Below are 19,426 nucleotides of genomic sequence, written 5' to 3'. Positions count from 1 at the left end.
TTGTAAAAGAGATTGAGAAAGGGAATAAAAGTTGAGATAATAATAAGATTAGGAAGAATTGGAAGAATTAATGAGGGCTATTATGATATTGAAAATATAAAAATTAAAGATGGTGTAATATAATGACTCTTTTGTAATTTTATTTTGGGGAGAAAGAGAGTGAAATTACCCTTAAAAAAAATCAGAAAATGTGCAAATTTGTATTTGAACAATGTTTACACTATCTCACTGTTGATGTGAATCAATAATAAATCAATAATTAACAAATTCAATATGGTAGATAAATACAATATGGTAGATAAATACTTACTTACCAAATTAAAAATGATGATTTGATTACCATAATTTGGTAATTAACAAATTCAATATGTTAGATAAATACAATATGGTAGATAAATACTTACTTACCAAATTAAAAATGATGATTTGATTACCATAATATGGTAATTAATGATGAAATGTTACTAAGAAAGATTTAAGTATTGTTGACGTTGTAATTATAAAATTTAACTTTTAATATCGATATAAACAAAAGATTAGTGTTTTACTTGCTGAATTTACTCACCAAATATATATGTTTTTTAAAAAAATAATTTTTTATTTCCATTTTCTGTTAAAGATTTAAAAATATCCACCATTAATAACCACCAACTCTCCCAAAACCCTTCCAAATGCACTGTTGCGAAATTCCCAAAATTGACCTAAAATCCTCCACCAGGGAACTGCATATTTGCGCCCAGCCACAAAAAGCTACTCGTCCTTGGCCTTTTGAGAAGAGGGATCTTTTCCGGCAGCGTGTTTAGGGCTGCACCTTAACCGACTTCTGTCGCTCAGACCTATTATTCTTTTCATTATGTTTTCATAGAAAAGAAAGATCAACCAATATAGGATAGCGGCTCGGAACATAGGGTAACACCGGTGACAAAAGAATCTTCAGAGGGGATATTCGCAAGATTACAACATTACAAAGAGAGCCGAAAGCAAACAAGCTTATCTGAGTCAGACGATTCATATTCAATAACATAGCGTCCACTCTTTGGTCAGTGGCGACCATACCACCACCAACACCAGTTGGTCGGTCTCCAATCAATCCAACCAAAAATGGCGTCCGTAGTATCCGAAACAGTCCCAAAGTTCACCGCCGAAACCCTCCGTTACGCAGCATGGCAATCGGAACGATGCCACCTCATCCCCCTCCGTCTACGTAGAGCCATCAAGAAATACCTTCGAGGTCGGTCGGTCCCCTTCTCTCTCTCACTACATCTACATATGTGTGTATATATGTGTCTTCTCTCTCTTTATATATATATATATGTATATATATTTCATTGTGGTTTAAATTGTGAAGTACAGAGCAAGAGGAACCGCACATGAAGAGGAAGGTGTTGAGTCTGTCTCAATCGTTTAACCAAATCAAGGATATAAATCTCCAGCTCACCTCCTCTACTTCCAAGGAGCTCTTTGAAGATCCTCTAAAGTCAATGGAGTGTTCGAAGCGCTGGAAGATCACCACCTCTTATGGCGACACAGGTCTCAAGTACAGAGACGAGCAGACAACCGCTTACATTGCTTCTCGAATGCCTGCCGTATACTCTGCTTGTTATAGAGTTCTCAGCGAGGTTACACTATACATACACATATAAATACACACACATATGTATTGCTTTGATTAGGGTTTGAAATGTGATGGCTGTGTTTTCAGTTTTTGAAGTTTTCCTTTTAGGTTCGTAGAAGGCTACCTGGTTTTGCTCCAACTAGGGTGTTGGATTTTGGTGCTGGCACTGGTTCCGCAATGTGGTGAGAATCTAATTCAATTGGTTAATTGAATGTTGAGATGCTTATTAGATTATTATTTTGAGTAATTTGTTGATTGTGGTCAATTATATTTGCATTTGAATGGAACATATAGGGCACTGCGAGAAGTCTGGCCCCATGCGATGGAGAGAATAAGGTTGGTAGAGCCATCCCAGTCAATGCAACGTGCAGGGCAGAGACTTATAAAAGGTGATTTTTTATTTTTATTTTTATTCATAGCCAACACGTTTGAGACATAGAGAGGTTGGTATTTCAAGATTCAGTTGTTAGTCTTGGAAACTAAGTTGTCATTGATCAACTAGGTAACCTTTTTGCTCATTCTAGCAGTGGCATTGATAAATTATATTTACCAATTGTGTCCTTGTTAAAGGCCATTACTGCTGTTGGCCTTGGCCACAAGTTCCACTAGGAGGGGACTTCCTATAAACCTAACCATTTCCAATATTTTGTACAAAGTAGCTGCTCTCAGAGTAGAATGTGTGAACTCGCAGTTGCTTGCCATTTCGGGTTCTTACCATTGCACCAAGAAATGCCCCTTGATTGTGTTCTTGTTATAAATAAATCACTGTTAGATCAATTTGATGGTTTTTGCCCTTCTTGTGCTTGTGAATCATTTTGTGATCAATTTGATGGTTTTTGCCCTTCTTGTGCTTGTGAATCATTTTGTGAAGTACAATATACATAAATGTGAAAAATATGAAAAATTCTTTGTATGTAAGTATCTAAAGTCGTTACGCTGGTTAGATGTTGAACTTAACCACTTAATTCCCATGCAATTTAGATTGCTACAATGAATTTATAAGTGGATGTTGACGACGTGCTACTCAGCTCAATTGAATGGGTATTAATTCCATGTGGTTTAGGTTGGCAACACAAATTCATCTCAACATTCTACTTTATCGAGGACACCATATATTTAGTTTAATGATGGGCTGCCATGATATTCAACACAGCCTAGAGTGTTGCTCTATATGGCCGTTGTTGTTTACTTGGAAGAATTTCAACTTAATATAGTTACTTCTTTTTGGTCAGTTAGTATTGCAGTTTCAAATCAGTGTATTTTTAACTCACTACCCAATTTCTTGTCTATAATCAATAAGTATGTGAAAGAAAAAAAATTATATTGAAAAAAAGAAAAGAAAGAATACATCCTTCATTATATTGAAAAGAATATACACGGGGATTTAGTTGGGATAATGGTACTAGTAGGTACGAACAAGAGTCACAATACAAAATTCTTTCATTTAAAGGTCCCCATGCGACACTAACCTGACTGATCTCGTCATTAATTTTCTTACTTTAGGTCAAACATTTCAATATTGGTCTATGTTTTAAATCGGTAATGTAACAGAAGAAAAATAATTATCATTTTTTTTTATTACGAATATTAAAACAATATATGTAAATAATAAATAACTAAAGCATGTTTCTGGACCTAGTAGAATTAGTAGGCAGATACTGAACATATCATGTAAACGTGCCGCTTGATCCTTCACATTGTGTATGAAATGTTCATGCTTTGTTCTCTTTGCTTTTCCATAATTAATGGGGGAGAGAGGTCTAATGTTCAAGTAAAAGTCTAACATGAATCTGATGTATTTTTAGGTCTAAAGAATTTGCCACTTATACAGAGCTATGGTAGCATTCAAGCACTAACTAAGAATATCAATAAATCTGAAAGAGAGCATGATCTTGTCATTGCTGTAAGTTCTATTCTTCTTACTCTTTACGCTCTCTTTTGCCTGCAAGTTTTTCTGTTTTTAGCATAACTCCAGATGGTTACATGTTTTTTACCTGTGAAGCATGGATAGGGATACGGATACAGGGTATAAATAAAACATGACACGAACACAACTTCTTGAAACCAGGATAAGGGTATGGCAAGGACACGCCAATTATATATGTATATATTATTTTTATGCAGATCTTTACTTATAAAAAAAGGGTAAATTATCCAGACCTCTCCGAGGTTTGGATTTATTACCCACAACTGAAACTATTTGAAAAAATGTGGTCGACCTCCCTTGAGGTTTGGCACAATTACTCCGACCTCCCCCAACATTAGTTGTTGTTAAGTTCGTCAGTCAGATATTTTTTAAACGTCTAAATTATTCTTAAGTGAAGTAAAAAGACTTTAATAATCCTATTTATATATTAAATGACTATTTAAACCATTTATATAGACAAAGGTACCCTTACTTATATTTGTATAAGCTAGAGGTGTATGTAGTTTGGCCTTGTATATCAATTGACATGGTCTGCCAATTAGGCGTCCGAATGTTTTATATCACCCAAGAATTGGCATCAATTCAAAGTATAATGTGGGTCATCTACAAAATCATCAAAAATTTATATCAATACTTGATTCTACATGTTAGCTAGAAATCTCATTAAGGGGGTAATGGTTTGGGCTTGTTTTTGGGATGGTGGGTAGTCGTCTGATTAGAGTTTTAGGTCATGGGAGGTGCAGAAACAGGGCGAGGCCGAAGCTTCCATTTCAGTGAACAATTTGATTTCAATTGGAAATTTAAAAGGAAGGAGAAAACATGGCTGAGGAGGTTTGACTGCTAAGTATTGGATTCAGAAGTAATTTGCTAGTCCCTGCTCATGTGGTTGTTACTTCTGTTCTGCGTTCAAAAGGTTTCATTGATATTCAAAACCTTCATTGAGTTGAAGTGCTGGAGTCTCTCTCTCTGTCTAATCCTGCAGATTCTTCAGTACACTCTCTAATCTCTCAATCAATGGCGGTGTAGGGTTTCGAAATGTTGAGGTCTAAATTGGTCAGCCTCTCCAATCCAAATCAGGGCTTCTCTGGAAGCTTACGTGTGTACCTGATTGTCTACCCTAATTAATCGTTTGGTGATTACAGTAGAATTTTTTTTTTTTTTTTTCTATTCTAATCGATCATTTTGTACATCTTAAACCTTCTCTTCATTTGGCTTTAATTTGGGTTTTTATGTACCAAAATTAAAGACCCCACGTTGAAAGACTTCATTGATATTCTAGACCTTCTTTGCTCAGGTTGTGTTCTTCCTAACACTACAAATTACAAGGAATAAGATATTTGGGACGAGAAAGAGCAAACAGATCGTTTCATAAGAGAGAGGGAAACAAAAACCCACTTACTCTTTAGGGTTAGAAGGGTAGCAAGGTAATTTCACTTTTCATTGATGACATCATCCAAGACATAAGCACATTGGAAGATTTTTAGTGAGGACAAAACAGTACTTTCACAGCTGATATTTAATGAATTAACGGAATTAACTCTGACAGGGGGTGTTAGAGTGGTTTTCCAAATAGTTTCATCTGTGGGTAGAATAGCCAAATCTCTTGGGAAGTTTGGGTAATTTACCCAAAAAAATATTATTTTTATGCTGATAGATATATATATATATATATATATATATATATATATATATATAATATGTATGTGTAAAACGATTATTAGGCCAGTTATATTATATAGAACAGTGTGTTGGTCGTTGAAAAAGACACAAGAACAACACATTCACGTAGCAAAAATGAGGATGTTACGTTGGATGCTAGGACTTACTAGGAGAGAGAGCATTAATAATGACTCTGTGAGGGAAGAGGGAACACTAGGTATAGTGCTTATAAATGATAGAATTAGAGAAAGTAGACTTAGGTGGTATCCAATGTAGTCCTGATGACACACTGGTTAAAAGAGGAAGAATTGCTTGCCTAGAAGGTAAGTGACAAAGAGGCCGAACAAAACTCACATGGAATGAAGTAATAAAAAATGACCAAAAAATTAAATCTAGGAGAAGATATAGTATATGATATGAAAGAATGGAAAAAGAAAATTCATGTGGCCGACCCATCCATATGGGATAAAGGGTAAGGATGATGATGTATAATTTTTAATAATAATTGTTCTTCATGTTATGTTTTTTATTACTAACATATTTTATAAATAAAAAATTTAAAAAAAGCAATTTAAGAGTTATGGCACATGGAATAAACTTTGGACTAAATTAGATATGGTGTTTTTCATTGTATCTATATTCTTAGTATTTGAAGAAAGTCTGATTATTTGGAACCCTTATTATATTTTTCTTAACCATTATATTATAATATTATACTTAGAAAAGTTACATTCTAATGTTCAAAACCTACCAAATATGTCTAGGAGTTTCTGAGAGGTATTGGATACATTCTTGAAATAAAAAATAAAAGAAATTGTAAAATAGGAATACATTTAGGAAGTATCACACCCCAGTATCCGTGGTGTATCGGTATCCAATCTGGACATGTTACATGTAAGGGTCCCTTTAAAGTATCCTTTTTTTTTTTTTTTTTGGATAAATTAAAGTATATTTGCTTCATAGGTGCTTATTTGTACTTTTATCTTCCCAACTGCTCTTGATAAGCATTTCATGTGGCTTGTATGATGCTAAATAATGTTTAATGTTTGTTAATATTGGGTGAAGTCCTATGTGCTTGGAGAAATACCGTCATTGAAGGACAGAATTACTGTAGTGAGACAGCTTTGGGATCTTACACAAGATGTTCTGGTAAATTTCAAGGCCCATAGCTAAGTTTTATGTTTATCTTCATTCATATGTGGCATACTTGATTTTATGTTATTAATTCATGTTAATTATAGAAAGATATCTAAATGTTTATACTTGTTAACTTGATACATAGCTTTAGTTTTCTTATCAATATGTACCTATAATATATAGGGTTAATTCCACCTACATCCTCTGACCTTTGACCATATCCCAGTTACACCCCCTCTACGTTTCAATATTCCACCTACACCCCCTGACCTTTTGATTTAGGTAGCAAGTTACCCCCTGCCGTTAAGCAACCAACTGTTAGTGCTGATGTCAGCCCAAAAAAATGGGGAAAAAATCATTTTTGCCCTTCCAATATCTTTAACCTAATTAACCAATGCATAATTATAGAACTATCCTTAACTTATTAACTCAAAAGTACACCAATGGCCTTCTATATTCACTTTCTCTACCAACCAACATCACCATCACTGCCCCAATACCCACCACCATTTTGCATCACCATCACCACCATCGTGCCCACACACACTCTCTGTATCACAAAAGAACTCATCTTCGCCCACACACTCTCTCCAAACCCACTCCTAACAACTCAACAATGAACCAAAAAAGAGAGAGAGAGAGAGAGGGTCTCCAGTTCAGACGAACCCAACTGAGAAGCTCCAATCACGGTGGAGCTTGGGATACGCCGGCGGCACAATTAGCGAGGATGCTAGGATGATTAGCGAGCAAAGAACCACGAAGTGCGGCCACTGGTCCGGAGGTGGATGATGTTCGGTGTTGAAGCAGCAGTGAAGGACTGAAACAACGGCGAGAGATGTGGGCTGATTGCAACGGCGAGCAACTCTGCAATGGCAATTGGGTTGTGTGTTTGGTATTCCAATTTGAACGGCGACTAGTCCGGAGGTGGATGATGTTCGGTGGTGGAGCAGCGGTAAAGGACTGAAACAATGGGGATGGGATGAGATGTGGGCCGATTGCAACGATGAGCAACTCTGCAACGACAATTGGGTTGAGTGAATGGCGATTGGGTTGTGCGTTTGGTATTCCGGGTTGAGTGAATGACGATTGGGTTGTGCGTTTGGCCCGGTGATTGGGTTGTGCGTTTGGTATTCCGATTTGATACGCAAACTTGTCGGATTCTACTAGTCCTCAGCAATTATGCAGATTGGTATTCCGATTTGACCCTGGTCGATGACTACTCATCAATTCTGCAGATCCCATGGTGGAGTATGATGATTGGGCGAGGAGTGGTTAATGGTGACGGAGTTGGATCTTCGTTCGAAGCTCGAAGGCAGTGATGATCTGGTCAGTTTGGGCTTGGAGGTGATTAGGGATTTTGACGCTGATTTTTTTTGGTGTTGTCAATGTTGACCACCGCGGACGTGCAACCGATGATCTCGACTAGGTGGATGGCGACAACGGTGATGGGTGATGGCTGTCGAGGCTGTAATCCGATCGTGCTGATGGCAGCACGCGGAGGAGGGACGCGAGGGAAGAATGGTGCCTGTGTAAAGCTGTGTTTTTTTTTTTTTTTTTATGCATGGTTCATGGCACAGGTGCTTTATGGATCTACATAAGTTGGAGTAAACTATATTTTTTTGATAAATAAGTTGGAGTAAACTATATTTTTTTGATAAATAAGTTGGGGTAAACTATATTACTAATTAGATTTTGTAATTGTGCAATTTCATTTCCTGCGCTTAGACAAAGTGATGATTTTTTGCAGTGAAACGAAAGGGATTGCTAAAAACGATGCTATTCTTGAATATCTAACATGATTTTTTGCTTTATAAACTTGATTTTTTGAATTCCTCCCATTCTTCTACAAGGATTTGTTCTGGGAAAAAACAAAAGATTCCTTGAGAAAATTTCATGTTTCTTTGGATGGTATAATGTGAAATTAGATTGAATAAAGGCTCTTCTTGAGCTTCTCAAAGGTGTGATAAAAGTTGGAAAAAGAAGTATCCAGAATATGTCAGTTATCTCTGCGTCTTATGTATTGTCCAATATGGATGATATATTTTGAGAAATTTAAAGATGGCTTGAAAAATCAGCCTAGCTCATGTGTATTAACTAAGAGGCTGCTACATTTTACCACAACATATTTTTAAATCACTAATTGCTGAAACCTATATTTACGAGTTTAGTATGGTAACTGATTCCATGTCCCATGTATTGGGACAAATTACCAGGTCAAACGACTCCAACATATACATAGTTTAGAGAAGGGCTGGGGGGAGGAAAAGCCTACTGTATAGTAGATTACTTAAACCCTTTGGATTTCATATATGATTGTGTTTTGCCTTCATTATCTGGTCTTTAAAATCAATGATGAAAGTTTTTTCAAAATAAAATTGGATATGAAATTTTTTGCTTATATTTGACATGAGAATTGGTTGTACATTACAATACATGCTGATTTAAAATTGAATTTCTTTTTTTTTTCTTTGGCCTTCTTTCACTTCTTTTATTTACTTTCTAAAAGTTTCAAACATTGTCAGGTTTTGGTTGAACCTGGAACACCACATGGATCTAAGATCATATCTCAAATGCGATCTCATATCTTATGGATGGAAAAAAGGGTAAGGTAACTTACTGGTAAATTATTTAAGTTGGACGCTTGATCAATAATTTTGCAATTCTCTGTTTCTCCCCCCCTCTCTTAATTTTATTTTATAATATTGTGTTTTTTCTCCACCTGATTTGCTTTTATATTCATTACTTCTTAGAAACTCCGCAAATTAGAACGTGCATCTGAGAAACGCCGCAAATTAGTAGATGCATCTGATGCTGCTCCCAAGGACATGATTGATCTCAAAAATGGTGTTCATATAGTAGCTCCTGTGAGTTTTATAGTTTCTCTTTCATAAATATAATGCTCTTTTTATCCTTTTAGATTCTGGTGCTATTCTACCCGCCTTTTTGTTGAATCAATATTCCTGTTGCAGTGTCCTCATGATGGACCTTGCCCTTTGGATAATACTGGAAAATATTGCCATTTTGTTCAGCGCTTGGAGAGGACAACATCACAACGGGCATACAAGGTTCCATTTTAATTCATTTGCATCTATCATAGTATGTATCTGCATGTCATATCTGTTTAGTCTCAATATCTTAGTGCATGAGAGTTGAATTGTCCAGGTGTGCACTTCATTCTTTACCATACCCAACAGTGGTAAGAAATACTCAGATAGTGTCATAAGGAACTTTTAACTGCCATTTCATTCATCTCTTTGTTGGCACACTCACCAACAGAGTGGTCCTATATGTAATGTCATTCCGAGATGGATATAGATCGCCTATGTTAGTTACATGGTCTTAAAGACATATGTTGGGCGTGCATATTTATTTAAGTATCAGCCTTATCAACTCTCAAGCAAGACACGATAGCACTGCTGAATATTCATGTTACTTGAGATTTTTCTTTTTAAGAACAAAATAATGTTTTTACGGAACATAATGTTCACAGATACCTTCTAAAGAAAAAATTGTTCAACATAGACATTTTCTACCCGTTTCGAAGCAAATGATGTAATAAAATTGAATTATTGGACGTGTTTAGATGTATGTCTATCTAAAGATGTCGGACACACAATCCATATCCATGTCCAACTATCTTGTGTCCATCAAGGGTATTTTGTATACTTTTAAAGATTCCATGTAACATAGTTGTGCACTTGTGCACATGTCAGATTGTCCATGTAACATAGGTATTATATTTGTCTATTGGTTGGAAGATAGTGTTCCCATATGACTGTCGGCTGCGTCACTAGTGTGATAGCTTGTGCAATTATTTAGGAGCTTAACCTACATTTATAATAGTAATTATTACTCTTCTATTTTCTAATTTCACTTTTTGTTAATATTTCTATTTGCATTGTGTTGCTACCTTTTATGTTTAGTTATAGGTATCAAAGACCTTTCTTCTAAGCCTCCTAGACTCCTAGTGTTATTGCTGATAATTTTCTTTTTCTATTTTACCGTTTATATTTATCCTCCCTCTGAATAAACGTCCTGTTTCGTTTTTGGCATGTCCCGAAATAAGTGTCCCTTTTAAAATTTCAAAGGGTGGTATGCATCAAATGCATGTCATCTTAAAAATCAGAAATATTCAACATGAACATTTAAGTTGGGATGGAGTTCGTAATTTTTTAAAACCTTTCTCGCTATTCAGGACAAGAAAATGTCATTGTTTTTACCTCTTTTCTTACCCATGATTGTTTTGTAGCGGTCCAAGGGTGAGCCTCTACGTGGCTTTGAAGATGAGAAATTTTGCTTTGTTGCTTTCAGACGAGGACAAAGACCAAGGCAAGTAATCTGTTCAAACATGTAATTATGTTGTTTAAACAAAAACTACCCATTAATATAAACTATAGAAGGTTCTGATTTTAACAATCATAGAAGCATGCATTTAAACCTACTTGCATGATTTTCCTGCATAAATGAATTGTCGCCAGTTAATTTGGTGGGTAAATGTTTTATCCATGCCTCCTTAAACTTAGCGATAACCTACTTACAAGTCGTGCAAAATTATGCTTTCTATTATATTCTCACTGGGGCTATTGTTCGGCAACTTATTGCTGACAAATAATGTTGAGAATCTTGATCCTGGGCACGGGCCCACCGGGGGGTGGGGGTGTGTATGAAGTGGTTGGGTGTTTTGGGAAGGGGGTTGTAAGTGCACAGTACACAGACCACTCATTAGGGAAAAGGTTGTATGGAACATTTTTCTTTGTGTGGTGAAGGTATGTTAATGGAGACTCCAAGGAGGAGATTGCTGGAATGGAGGGAAAGTAAATGAGCTTTCTATGATAAATAATGCTCAACCATTCAACCGAGGGAAAGGTTATATGGTTTTATATTTTTTTTTTCTAACAAATATTTGAAATTGAATAAAACCCAAAACCCCATGGGTTTTCCTTAAATTGATTATAGTAATTGAGTAAGAGGCCTGAACCCCAGGTCATAAATAAGTGTGCTTATGCATGCTAGCTTACTCTTGAATTTGGGCAGTTTTCATTTATTTTTTAATTTTTATCCTCAGTAGGTAAATTGCACGAACACACACACACATTGTTGTTCTTCCTTTGAAGACAAAATCTTCAATCATCCATTTGGGAGGAAGAGGGCACTTGGGCTCTGCGTTTGACAGTTTTCATGTTGTAAATACAGAATATGTATATATATATATATTTTAAAAAGATCTTTTGAGTTTTATGCAAGGAGGGAACAAATACATCGCCAATACTATATCTCATTTCATACTTCAATCTTTTGCGTGCTTTAGCAAGCATATACAGTGGAATATGAATGAATGCTTAACTTTATGTAATATATAAAATGTACTGAATTATCAGAAGAAAAAGACAATTCTCAATTATTCTTTAAGCAGGTTTATACTTTTGTTTTAACTAGTTTTTTGGGGCCCTGATAAGGTAGTTGATCACGTTGAATTCGAAAGTCTTGTTGAATGTTTTAATTACTTGCCATGTGAAGATAACCTAGGAATGTGTTGGATGAGATGTATCTGAGTCTAGTGATGCCACTCTTAAGAAACTAATTTTTGACTATCTTAATTCTTAATCAATTTGCTTGGATTTTTTATTTTATTTTGGAGAGTATTTATGTTACTTTTTAATGTGTATTCTAAGTTTTGTTTTGTAAAATCTGTGTTGAAAATTAGGAGTTTTTCTTAATCTTCTTGGTCATTGAGTTGAAGGTTCTGGATATTATGTGATAATTTCATTTTGTTTATTCTGAGCAGAGAACCTTGGCCACTCGATGGCATGGAGTTTGAAACATTGAAGGAGCAGCATGCTAAAAGAAATCCAGAAGATTTGGAAATTGACTACGGTACGTACCTTGTGCATGTCAATACTTAAATTCCTCTTAAGTAGTATTGTGTGCGACTGCTAGCATGCATGTACTAGCAAGCTTGCTAATTGATGAAAACTCCATATATCATTTTATTTTGTAAACTTTGGATTTCTGAGAATTTTTTTCATTAATGATCTTTGACAGAGGACCAATTTCAGTCAGAAGATGACGAAGATGATGGTTCATATGAAGAGGCTCTAGTTCCCTACCAGTCTGATATTGCAGAAACAGATGCCGTCACTGAGATTGATGACGAGGAAGAAGAAGAAACTGCTAGTGCAGATCTTGGAAGTGGTTGGGGTAGGATTATTTACACTCCTATTCGGAGGGGTAAGCGGATAGAGTTGGATGTGTGCCGAGCAACAAATCGTGAAGGCTCAGAAGGCTCCTTTGACCGTATTGTTGTGACGAAGAGTAAGAACCCTACAATGCATCATCAGGCCCGAAGATCCCAATGGGGTGACTTGTGGCCCTTCTGAATCAAGAAACATTCTTATATGTGAATAATGTTGTTGAATTATAGTATGATAGGATGGATTAAACAAAAACCGTGGAATACGAATATGTATCGTGATTCTGAATGTAATTTTTGAGACGATAGGGATGGCTGAGCTATAATCACTTTAAAATAAAGTATTGTCAACGTGTGTTAAAAATGTCCCATCATGACGGAGATTTTGATTAAAAATTTGTGTCCTAACATATTTCTTACAGCAAATGTTTTATGAATAAACAACAGCATGGTGCCATGTCGCTGCACAATATTACAGTAGGAAAAACAATTGGAAAACAAGCTCAACTATGTGGACTTGTTCTGATAAACTCTCACAGCATTCGTCAGTCAGCTATGCCACAAACCAAAGGCGGACCAGACTTTGGAGACGCTCCTCGTTGTTGTTGTTGTTGTTTTTTTTTTTTTTTTTTTTTTTTCACCCACACCCAGGTTCGAACCCTTTTTTCCTTTTTTAGGATGACGAGGTTATTATAGCGTTGTGTAATAGAGGCTCTTTGGCGACACTCACGAAAAGCAGCCTGGGTCTCGGCAACAATCTTAGGTCTCTCCTGAGATTTACCATGAGCAATTACATATATGTGTGGACAAACTACTTTAAAATCTCAGTTATTTTGCTTTCAAGGTACAATTCTTGTTGCACATTATGATAAGATCGAAGAGACACTAGTTGGTTTTGGGTGATAGAGATAGAGAGAGACCAACGGTGGTCGCAATGGGAGATGTTGCTTTCTTTCTTGACAATTATTTGCTACACAAAAATCAATTTCACGTGACATGCGACCCCTTGCTGACGTATAAGGATCTTGATGGGTCCAAATCAAACCCCACCAGAACCACTCGCTACATGATTCATAGCCCTGCCATCACTTTCACTTCTCTGTCTCAACCTTGGAGGAGTCGTCTGGACCCCCCCTTCTACACAACACCACCTGAAACCTTACATGTGCTCCAGTTTTGTGCTTGTTGAACAACTGACGTTAGCATACTAAAAAAACAAGAGCAGTAGCAGTGCTAAGAATTGCGAAATTCGCCACTGTCCAACCACATTCGTAAGATGAGTGGATCCCTTGGTAGGATTGACATGAATAGTCGATCAAGTGTTAGAAGCTAAGTCACATAATTTGTCTAAAAGGATGCTGCTTCTCCTATTTGTTCTCGCTCCCGTTATGTGTGGCTTAGGTAGTTTTATTGGCACCTATGCATGCATAATAATAATAGATAGTGGTAAAATACAATACAGCAGATAACATCAGCTGAGACTAGCATCATTTCCGGGCACATAAGGTGTTGCATTATCAGACATTTCAATTGTACAAATTATTTTGGAATACACTCTGGACAGTCCAAAAGTAAATGGACCTCTATAATTTTCAAATTAAGTAACTCCAAAATAAAAAATAATAATCAAAGAATTACTATTATAATTAACCTGAATAATATCCAATACAAAATGAATTCCAGACACTCTTTTGACGTCCGGCCGGTTGCAGATGAACCAAAAATATGATGCCACTTCAGCTGGTAGTATGGCATATAAGCTAATTGATTATAGTACACCTTGTCGATAAAGGGCCTAAAACTATACAACCCCCTTTTCTCCCTGTCATCTACATTGCGCTGAGATTATCTATGAAACAACAGTCACTACAATAGTGGGTTGCTGCTCACTTCAAAATGCCCAACAAAAAAATAAAAAAAACAGCTGAAATCCTGAACCCTGGGATTTCAATGACGAATGGGTAACCCATAATTGTAATACGTTCTAATCCGTCCATCCCAGCTTGCTGCTACAATCACTTGACCCCACATATGAGGAGAACCAGATGTGTTCTGGAAAGCACTCTTCAAAAGTTTGTATTCAGATTTACACATTATGGGTGAAACTGGTACTGGACTTGACTCTGTTAGTTTTTCCTCTGGCCAAGTTGCAGATCCCTTTAGTAAAGACTCCGAGAAAAACCCCCGGCTCAAGTGAAAACAATCAGGGGAAGATATAGGCATTCTGTGGGTCGAGTCCTCACCACACTTCCCTTTTCTCAAGATACTTCCTAGCAGATCATCCCCCACAGAGGTTGGGGTTGTAGGTAATTCTGATATGGTTTCCATGCCACCCCAGGGTAAAGCAATCGAAATGTTGCTTGACAAGAAACTCTCATAAGACGAAATGGTCTTTGATCTGGAAGAAGTCCTCTCCTGGCTGATATAGTTCCAAATATAGACATTTGAATCCTCACTTGCACAGATGATGTGTTTACCATCTGAAGTAAATGATGCAGGTACTTGGCTTCCAGAATTTCGAATGCCTATAAATGGGGGAGAGATAAGTTTCTCACTTAACACAATGGCACTTGAATCCCAAAATAAATTTTAAAAATAAACATCTCCTAACATATTAGACGGTCACATGAGGATAGATTGGAGAGCCAACAAAAGGAAGGGAAGCAGACAATCAATTCTTTATTTATATCGAATCAAAGACAAAACAATAAATACCCACCCTTGAATTTGAAGATGACGTTGACCCCACAAAGTATTCGAACTTGAGAATCAGCAGAAGTGACCATTACTTTGCTTGGGTCACTTGGGGAAAACTGTAGAGCAGAAAGATAACATGACTGTAAGTCTATAAAATTCAGTTAAGAAATAAAGTAGGAAAAGTGAAGTCAAATACTTCTTTTCCCCAGAAAAATGAAAGAAAAAAAAAGGACAACGGACAATTACCTGAAAGCCAGTTATGCTCTTGCCTGATAACTTCTTTTTCCCTTGTAAATAAATTTGAGCATCCAGTTGCAGACGTTTATCTGACCCATGCAAAACATTTCAGTAAATGTTAACCGCCTCATCTCAAACTATATTTAGTTAACCAATAAAAAATAAACAGATTAAAGTGAATTACATTTCTGGTATCATTCCAATTACAGTAAAAAGACTTCATCACCAAAAACTAATACAAAAGGTTCATATGCACATAGGCAAGAAAGATATGAGGCCCCATATAGAGGTTAGTAACAGAAAGCAGAGAGATCTTCTCCTTGCAGCACTGAAAATTTTCTCAATCAGAAACAATTTGGCCCCCCAATCTCCCAACTCTCGGCCAAAATTGTTTGAAACGAAATATATCTCTTCCAATTTACTGTGGTGTGCAAATGAAAGTGAAAATCATTAATGAAAGTCTGGTATGTTTCCATTACTTTATTTTTGGGCTATTGGATAAATCTCAGACCACCACTGATACAACACCATAATAAACCTATTTGGAGTAATATCAAATCTAAAGTTTGCACACTAACTGACCCAAGTCTCCAGTGGAAACACTAAAACTACTAAGCTACTTTGACAAGTGTCAATAAATTAAGATAGATACTGGAATATGTTTAATAATATTGGAATCAATATCAGATTCAACATTTACTACTTATCCAGTCCAAATGCGAGGTTATCTGGCCCTGACATGATGACACTTGCCACAATCTTATTAAGAATTAGCATCATATATCCAGGTTGTATTTATACATGTGCGAAACTTATGAATAAGTGGATAAAGGAAGAAAAAAATAAAATCATGATATCAAGTTATTCCAGACACAGCAACAATGAGCAAAATGCGGTATCTGCATTCCCAAACTTCTGAAGTCTTAAAAGTTGACATTCTGTAAAAGATAAAATGTATTATGAAGAAAAAAATTGGCTGTGGCACAAATGTATGCATACCTATGATATCATAAAAACGGCAGAGTCCATCCATGGAGCCTACTATTCCTCCCTGTACCAATCAGGCAAATATCTTCTCAATAAAAAACCAAATAAAAAATTTGAGCTAAATTTCTCTGCAAGAAGCTAAAAGCAAGAAATCTGCCAAACCTTCCCATTAGGGAAATAACACACAGCAGTCACTATTTCTCTTATATCAGTCCAATCAACAACTTGACAACGACGCACTTCCCAGATGCGTACTTTTCCATCTATTGAACCGCTGATGAAATAATTATCATCCAAGGGATTGAATTCTACGCAGGTTACTGCATCAAAAATTTACAAGGTAAACAGAAATGCATCAAGATCTTTATAGAGTTGGCAGAAGAGATTGATTGTGATATATAAACTAAACAACATTATCAAACAAGTCATCAAATACATCCAAAAGGAACAACACAAGCAGCCAGAAACTCACCATAGTTATTATGAGAAAAAACTCTGAGGCATTGGTCACGTCCTACTTGCCACAAGCGAACCGTTTTATCAACAGAGGAAGACAGCAGAAACTGCAGAGGGTATAAAGCTATCAAAAACAATATTAACAAAGCAACATCCAGGAAACTCGCATCATTCTTACTAGTAGTAGTAGTAAAATACAATAACAATTTAGACATATACAATTATTTAATGCCTTCAAAATTCAGGGATATGACAGCAGTTTATCAATAAAGAATGACCGAAGAAAAAAAGAAAAAGAAACGCAAATTTTCAATAATACTAACCCCTTTCTTGGACCAAGAGAGAGCCAAGACCTTGCCACTGTGTCCATGGAACTCATGTAGAGGTTTCTCCAACAACTGGAAGACCTTTGGCGGGAAAATAACACAAGCTGATTCAGATGATTTTCTCAACTTTTTCATCTTTCCAATTTTTTCTTTATCCACATCAAGAGGAGGTAGTTTGGACAGATGATTCACTGAGAAGTATGAACTTGAAGGATCAGTATCTTGAATGTCAAATTTGTTTGGTCCCTCATCCTCGATCACATTCCATATACGCACGACACCATCTTCACCCGCACTTGCCAAGTACTTGCCATCAGGACTGAACTTCATTGTCAAGATTGAGCCCTCATGTGCTCGAAATTCTTGCGCTGCGTAAAGAGAGGACAATTCCTTTGACCTCTTCCTATGTGAATGAACCCGAACTCTTTGAATCTTAGCTCCCACCTCCCTATTGTAACCACTCGGCTTCAAACTAGCTTTCCCTTGCCTGTCCATAATATGTGCTAGAACACCTAATTTCCTAAGCCAACCCCTCTTCACTTTCTTCTTTGAATCTGCCACATTAGCAGCCCCAACTTCTTTCTGCAAAATGTGAGGTGCAAAAGAAGATGAGCCAAGGGTTCTCTGACATTCTCCAACAGTAACCGATCGGTTTGAGCCTGATTCCTGTAATCTGCTAAGAGTTCCATCACGGCTGACTTCATTCGTGGAAAACTCTATCCCATCATCCAAATTGGTAATTCTAGACACAAAATTCTGTTCAGAAGCATCATCTTCTACCAATTCTGTAGCTTCTTTTGGCTGGTAAGATGCAGAAGACAAACTACAAATGAATTGTTCTTCCAAAACTGCATTTCTTAACACCGCACCACTATTTTCAGTAATTCTGTCCATCCCCACTTTGATTTCATCCCACGGCATATCTCTTGAATCCTCTCTTTCAATTGGGTTCCAATCAGAACTTAAACCCATCCATTTCAGGAACCTATCACGACGCTCATGAACACTTTCTGGGTTCTTAGTCCAAAAATCATACCCTAGTTCATCTGAAGCACAATTGATAAGCCCGGAATTAGAACAACCCTCAAAGCAATCTGAGCCAAGATCAGAAACGGAAGTGATCTCACTCCGTGCATCGAAGAATTGACCTTCTTCCGCTTCACGGTAAGTAGTCATCATTCCTAAAGTTCAACCCATAAAAACCTGCCTCCATTAAGAACAAAATATATAAATAAATAAGTTTTTAATCACCAAACAAATTTCTAATCTCTCAATTAAAAGGAACGAAGTTTCAATATTTTAGAAAGGTAAAGGTAAAATCCCAAAAACATTGCTTCCATGACAAGAAAATAAAAACACCCAACCCAGATCACAATCCAAACCTAGAACATATATTTTTATATCATAATTTAAAACTATTTCAGATAAACATGGATCTTATGAAGTCCACATAGATGATCAAACTACAGACAACAAAACAGTTCCTGACTCTCTAACAAAGGTATACCAAAACATTATGAGTATATGTGAAGATAATCAGTAGAGTAATGTACAAATCAGACCATAAAATATAAGAAGAAATGAAATTTCGTACCTGGGTTGTCAGAAAATTGTAGTCAATCACCATAAACACGTTCAAATATAGGGAATTTAGGTTCTGATACTTTATATATATATATATATATATATATATATATATAGACACACACATATAAAATAGAGATTGAAGGCCACAAAGACTGTAAAAATTAATTGAAAGAAACAAATAGTGAGAAGAGAATAAGAAGGCAATAACTGACTCGGAATCGATCAAAAGTGGTCCCCTTAGAAAAGAGGGTTCGAAGAAAAGAGATGGTCGAGAGGTGGAAGATGATGATTTCCCTGAGAACTTTGACTCTCTCTCTCTAAAAGAAAGTTGAGAGAGTAACCACTATGTACAGAGGATTTATTTGACCGTTTTACCCCGCTTGGATGCATCCGTTCAACAACCAACGGTTATTACGATGATGTCAATTCCATTAGTTAATAATTTAGAGGCTCATTCCTATTGCCACACTATGAATTGACGTGGGAAAAAATGACAGGGTGTTTATTTTTTGTTTTTAATGAAATTTCTACCAAGTTCTCCAAATATTAAATAAAAAATAAAAAATTAACAAAGAAAAATAATATGCTTCTTAAAATATATAGCAATA

At 36.3% G+C, this 19,426-nt stretch overlaps 2 protein-coding genes across 2 annotated transcripts; one reads left to right on the top strand and one right to left on the bottom strand.

Annotated features, from left to right (window-relative positions):
• The first annotated feature begins 662 nt into the window (after positions 1–662).
• Positions 663–12,895, top strand: LOC132308177 (uncharacterized). Its single transcript, XM_059806197.1, has 12 exons — positions 663–1,231; positions 1,354–1,619; positions 1,724–1,797; positions 1,910–2,004; positions 3,421–3,518; positions 6,267–6,350; positions 8,861–8,941; positions 9,089–9,202; positions 9,308–9,403; positions 10,588–10,667; positions 12,124–12,212; positions 12,381–12,895. The coding sequence occupies exons 1-12, from the start codon at positions 1,102–1,104 to the stop codon at positions 12,713–12,715; spliced, it is 1,542 nt and encodes a 513-aa protein (XP_059662180.1). The 5' UTR covers positions 663–1,101; the 3' UTR covers positions 12,716–12,895.
• A 1,246-nt stretch (positions 12,896–14,141) lies between these two features.
• Positions 14,142–19,170, bottom strand: LOC132308176 (uncharacterized). Its single transcript, XM_059806196.1, has 8 exons — positions 18,826–19,170; positions 17,229–18,434; positions 16,922–17,012; positions 16,612–16,769; positions 16,462–16,513; positions 15,472–15,551; positions 15,248–15,341; positions 14,142–15,053 (listed from the first exon to the last, which is right to left on the bottom strand). Exons 2-8 carry the CDS (start codon positions 18,408–18,410, stop codon positions 14,476–14,478), a joined length of 2,235 nt encoding a protein of 744 aa, XP_059662179.1. The 5' UTR covers positions 18,411–18,434; positions 18,826–19,170; the 3' UTR covers positions 14,142–14,475.
• Positions 19,171–19,426: the final 256 nt, after the last annotated feature.

Source organism: Cornus florida, unplaced genomic scaffold, assembly GCF_030987335.1.
Source record: "Cornus florida cultivar Cherokee Brave unplaced genomic scaffold, ASM3098733v1 CherokeeBrave_3.0.0_Hap2_Chr05, whole genome shotgun sequence".
Taxonomy (NCBI): Eukaryota; Viridiplantae; Streptophyta; class Magnoliopsida; order Cornales; family Cornaceae; genus Cornus; species Cornus florida.
This window is presented reverse-complemented; position numbering and strand designations above follow the sequence as displayed.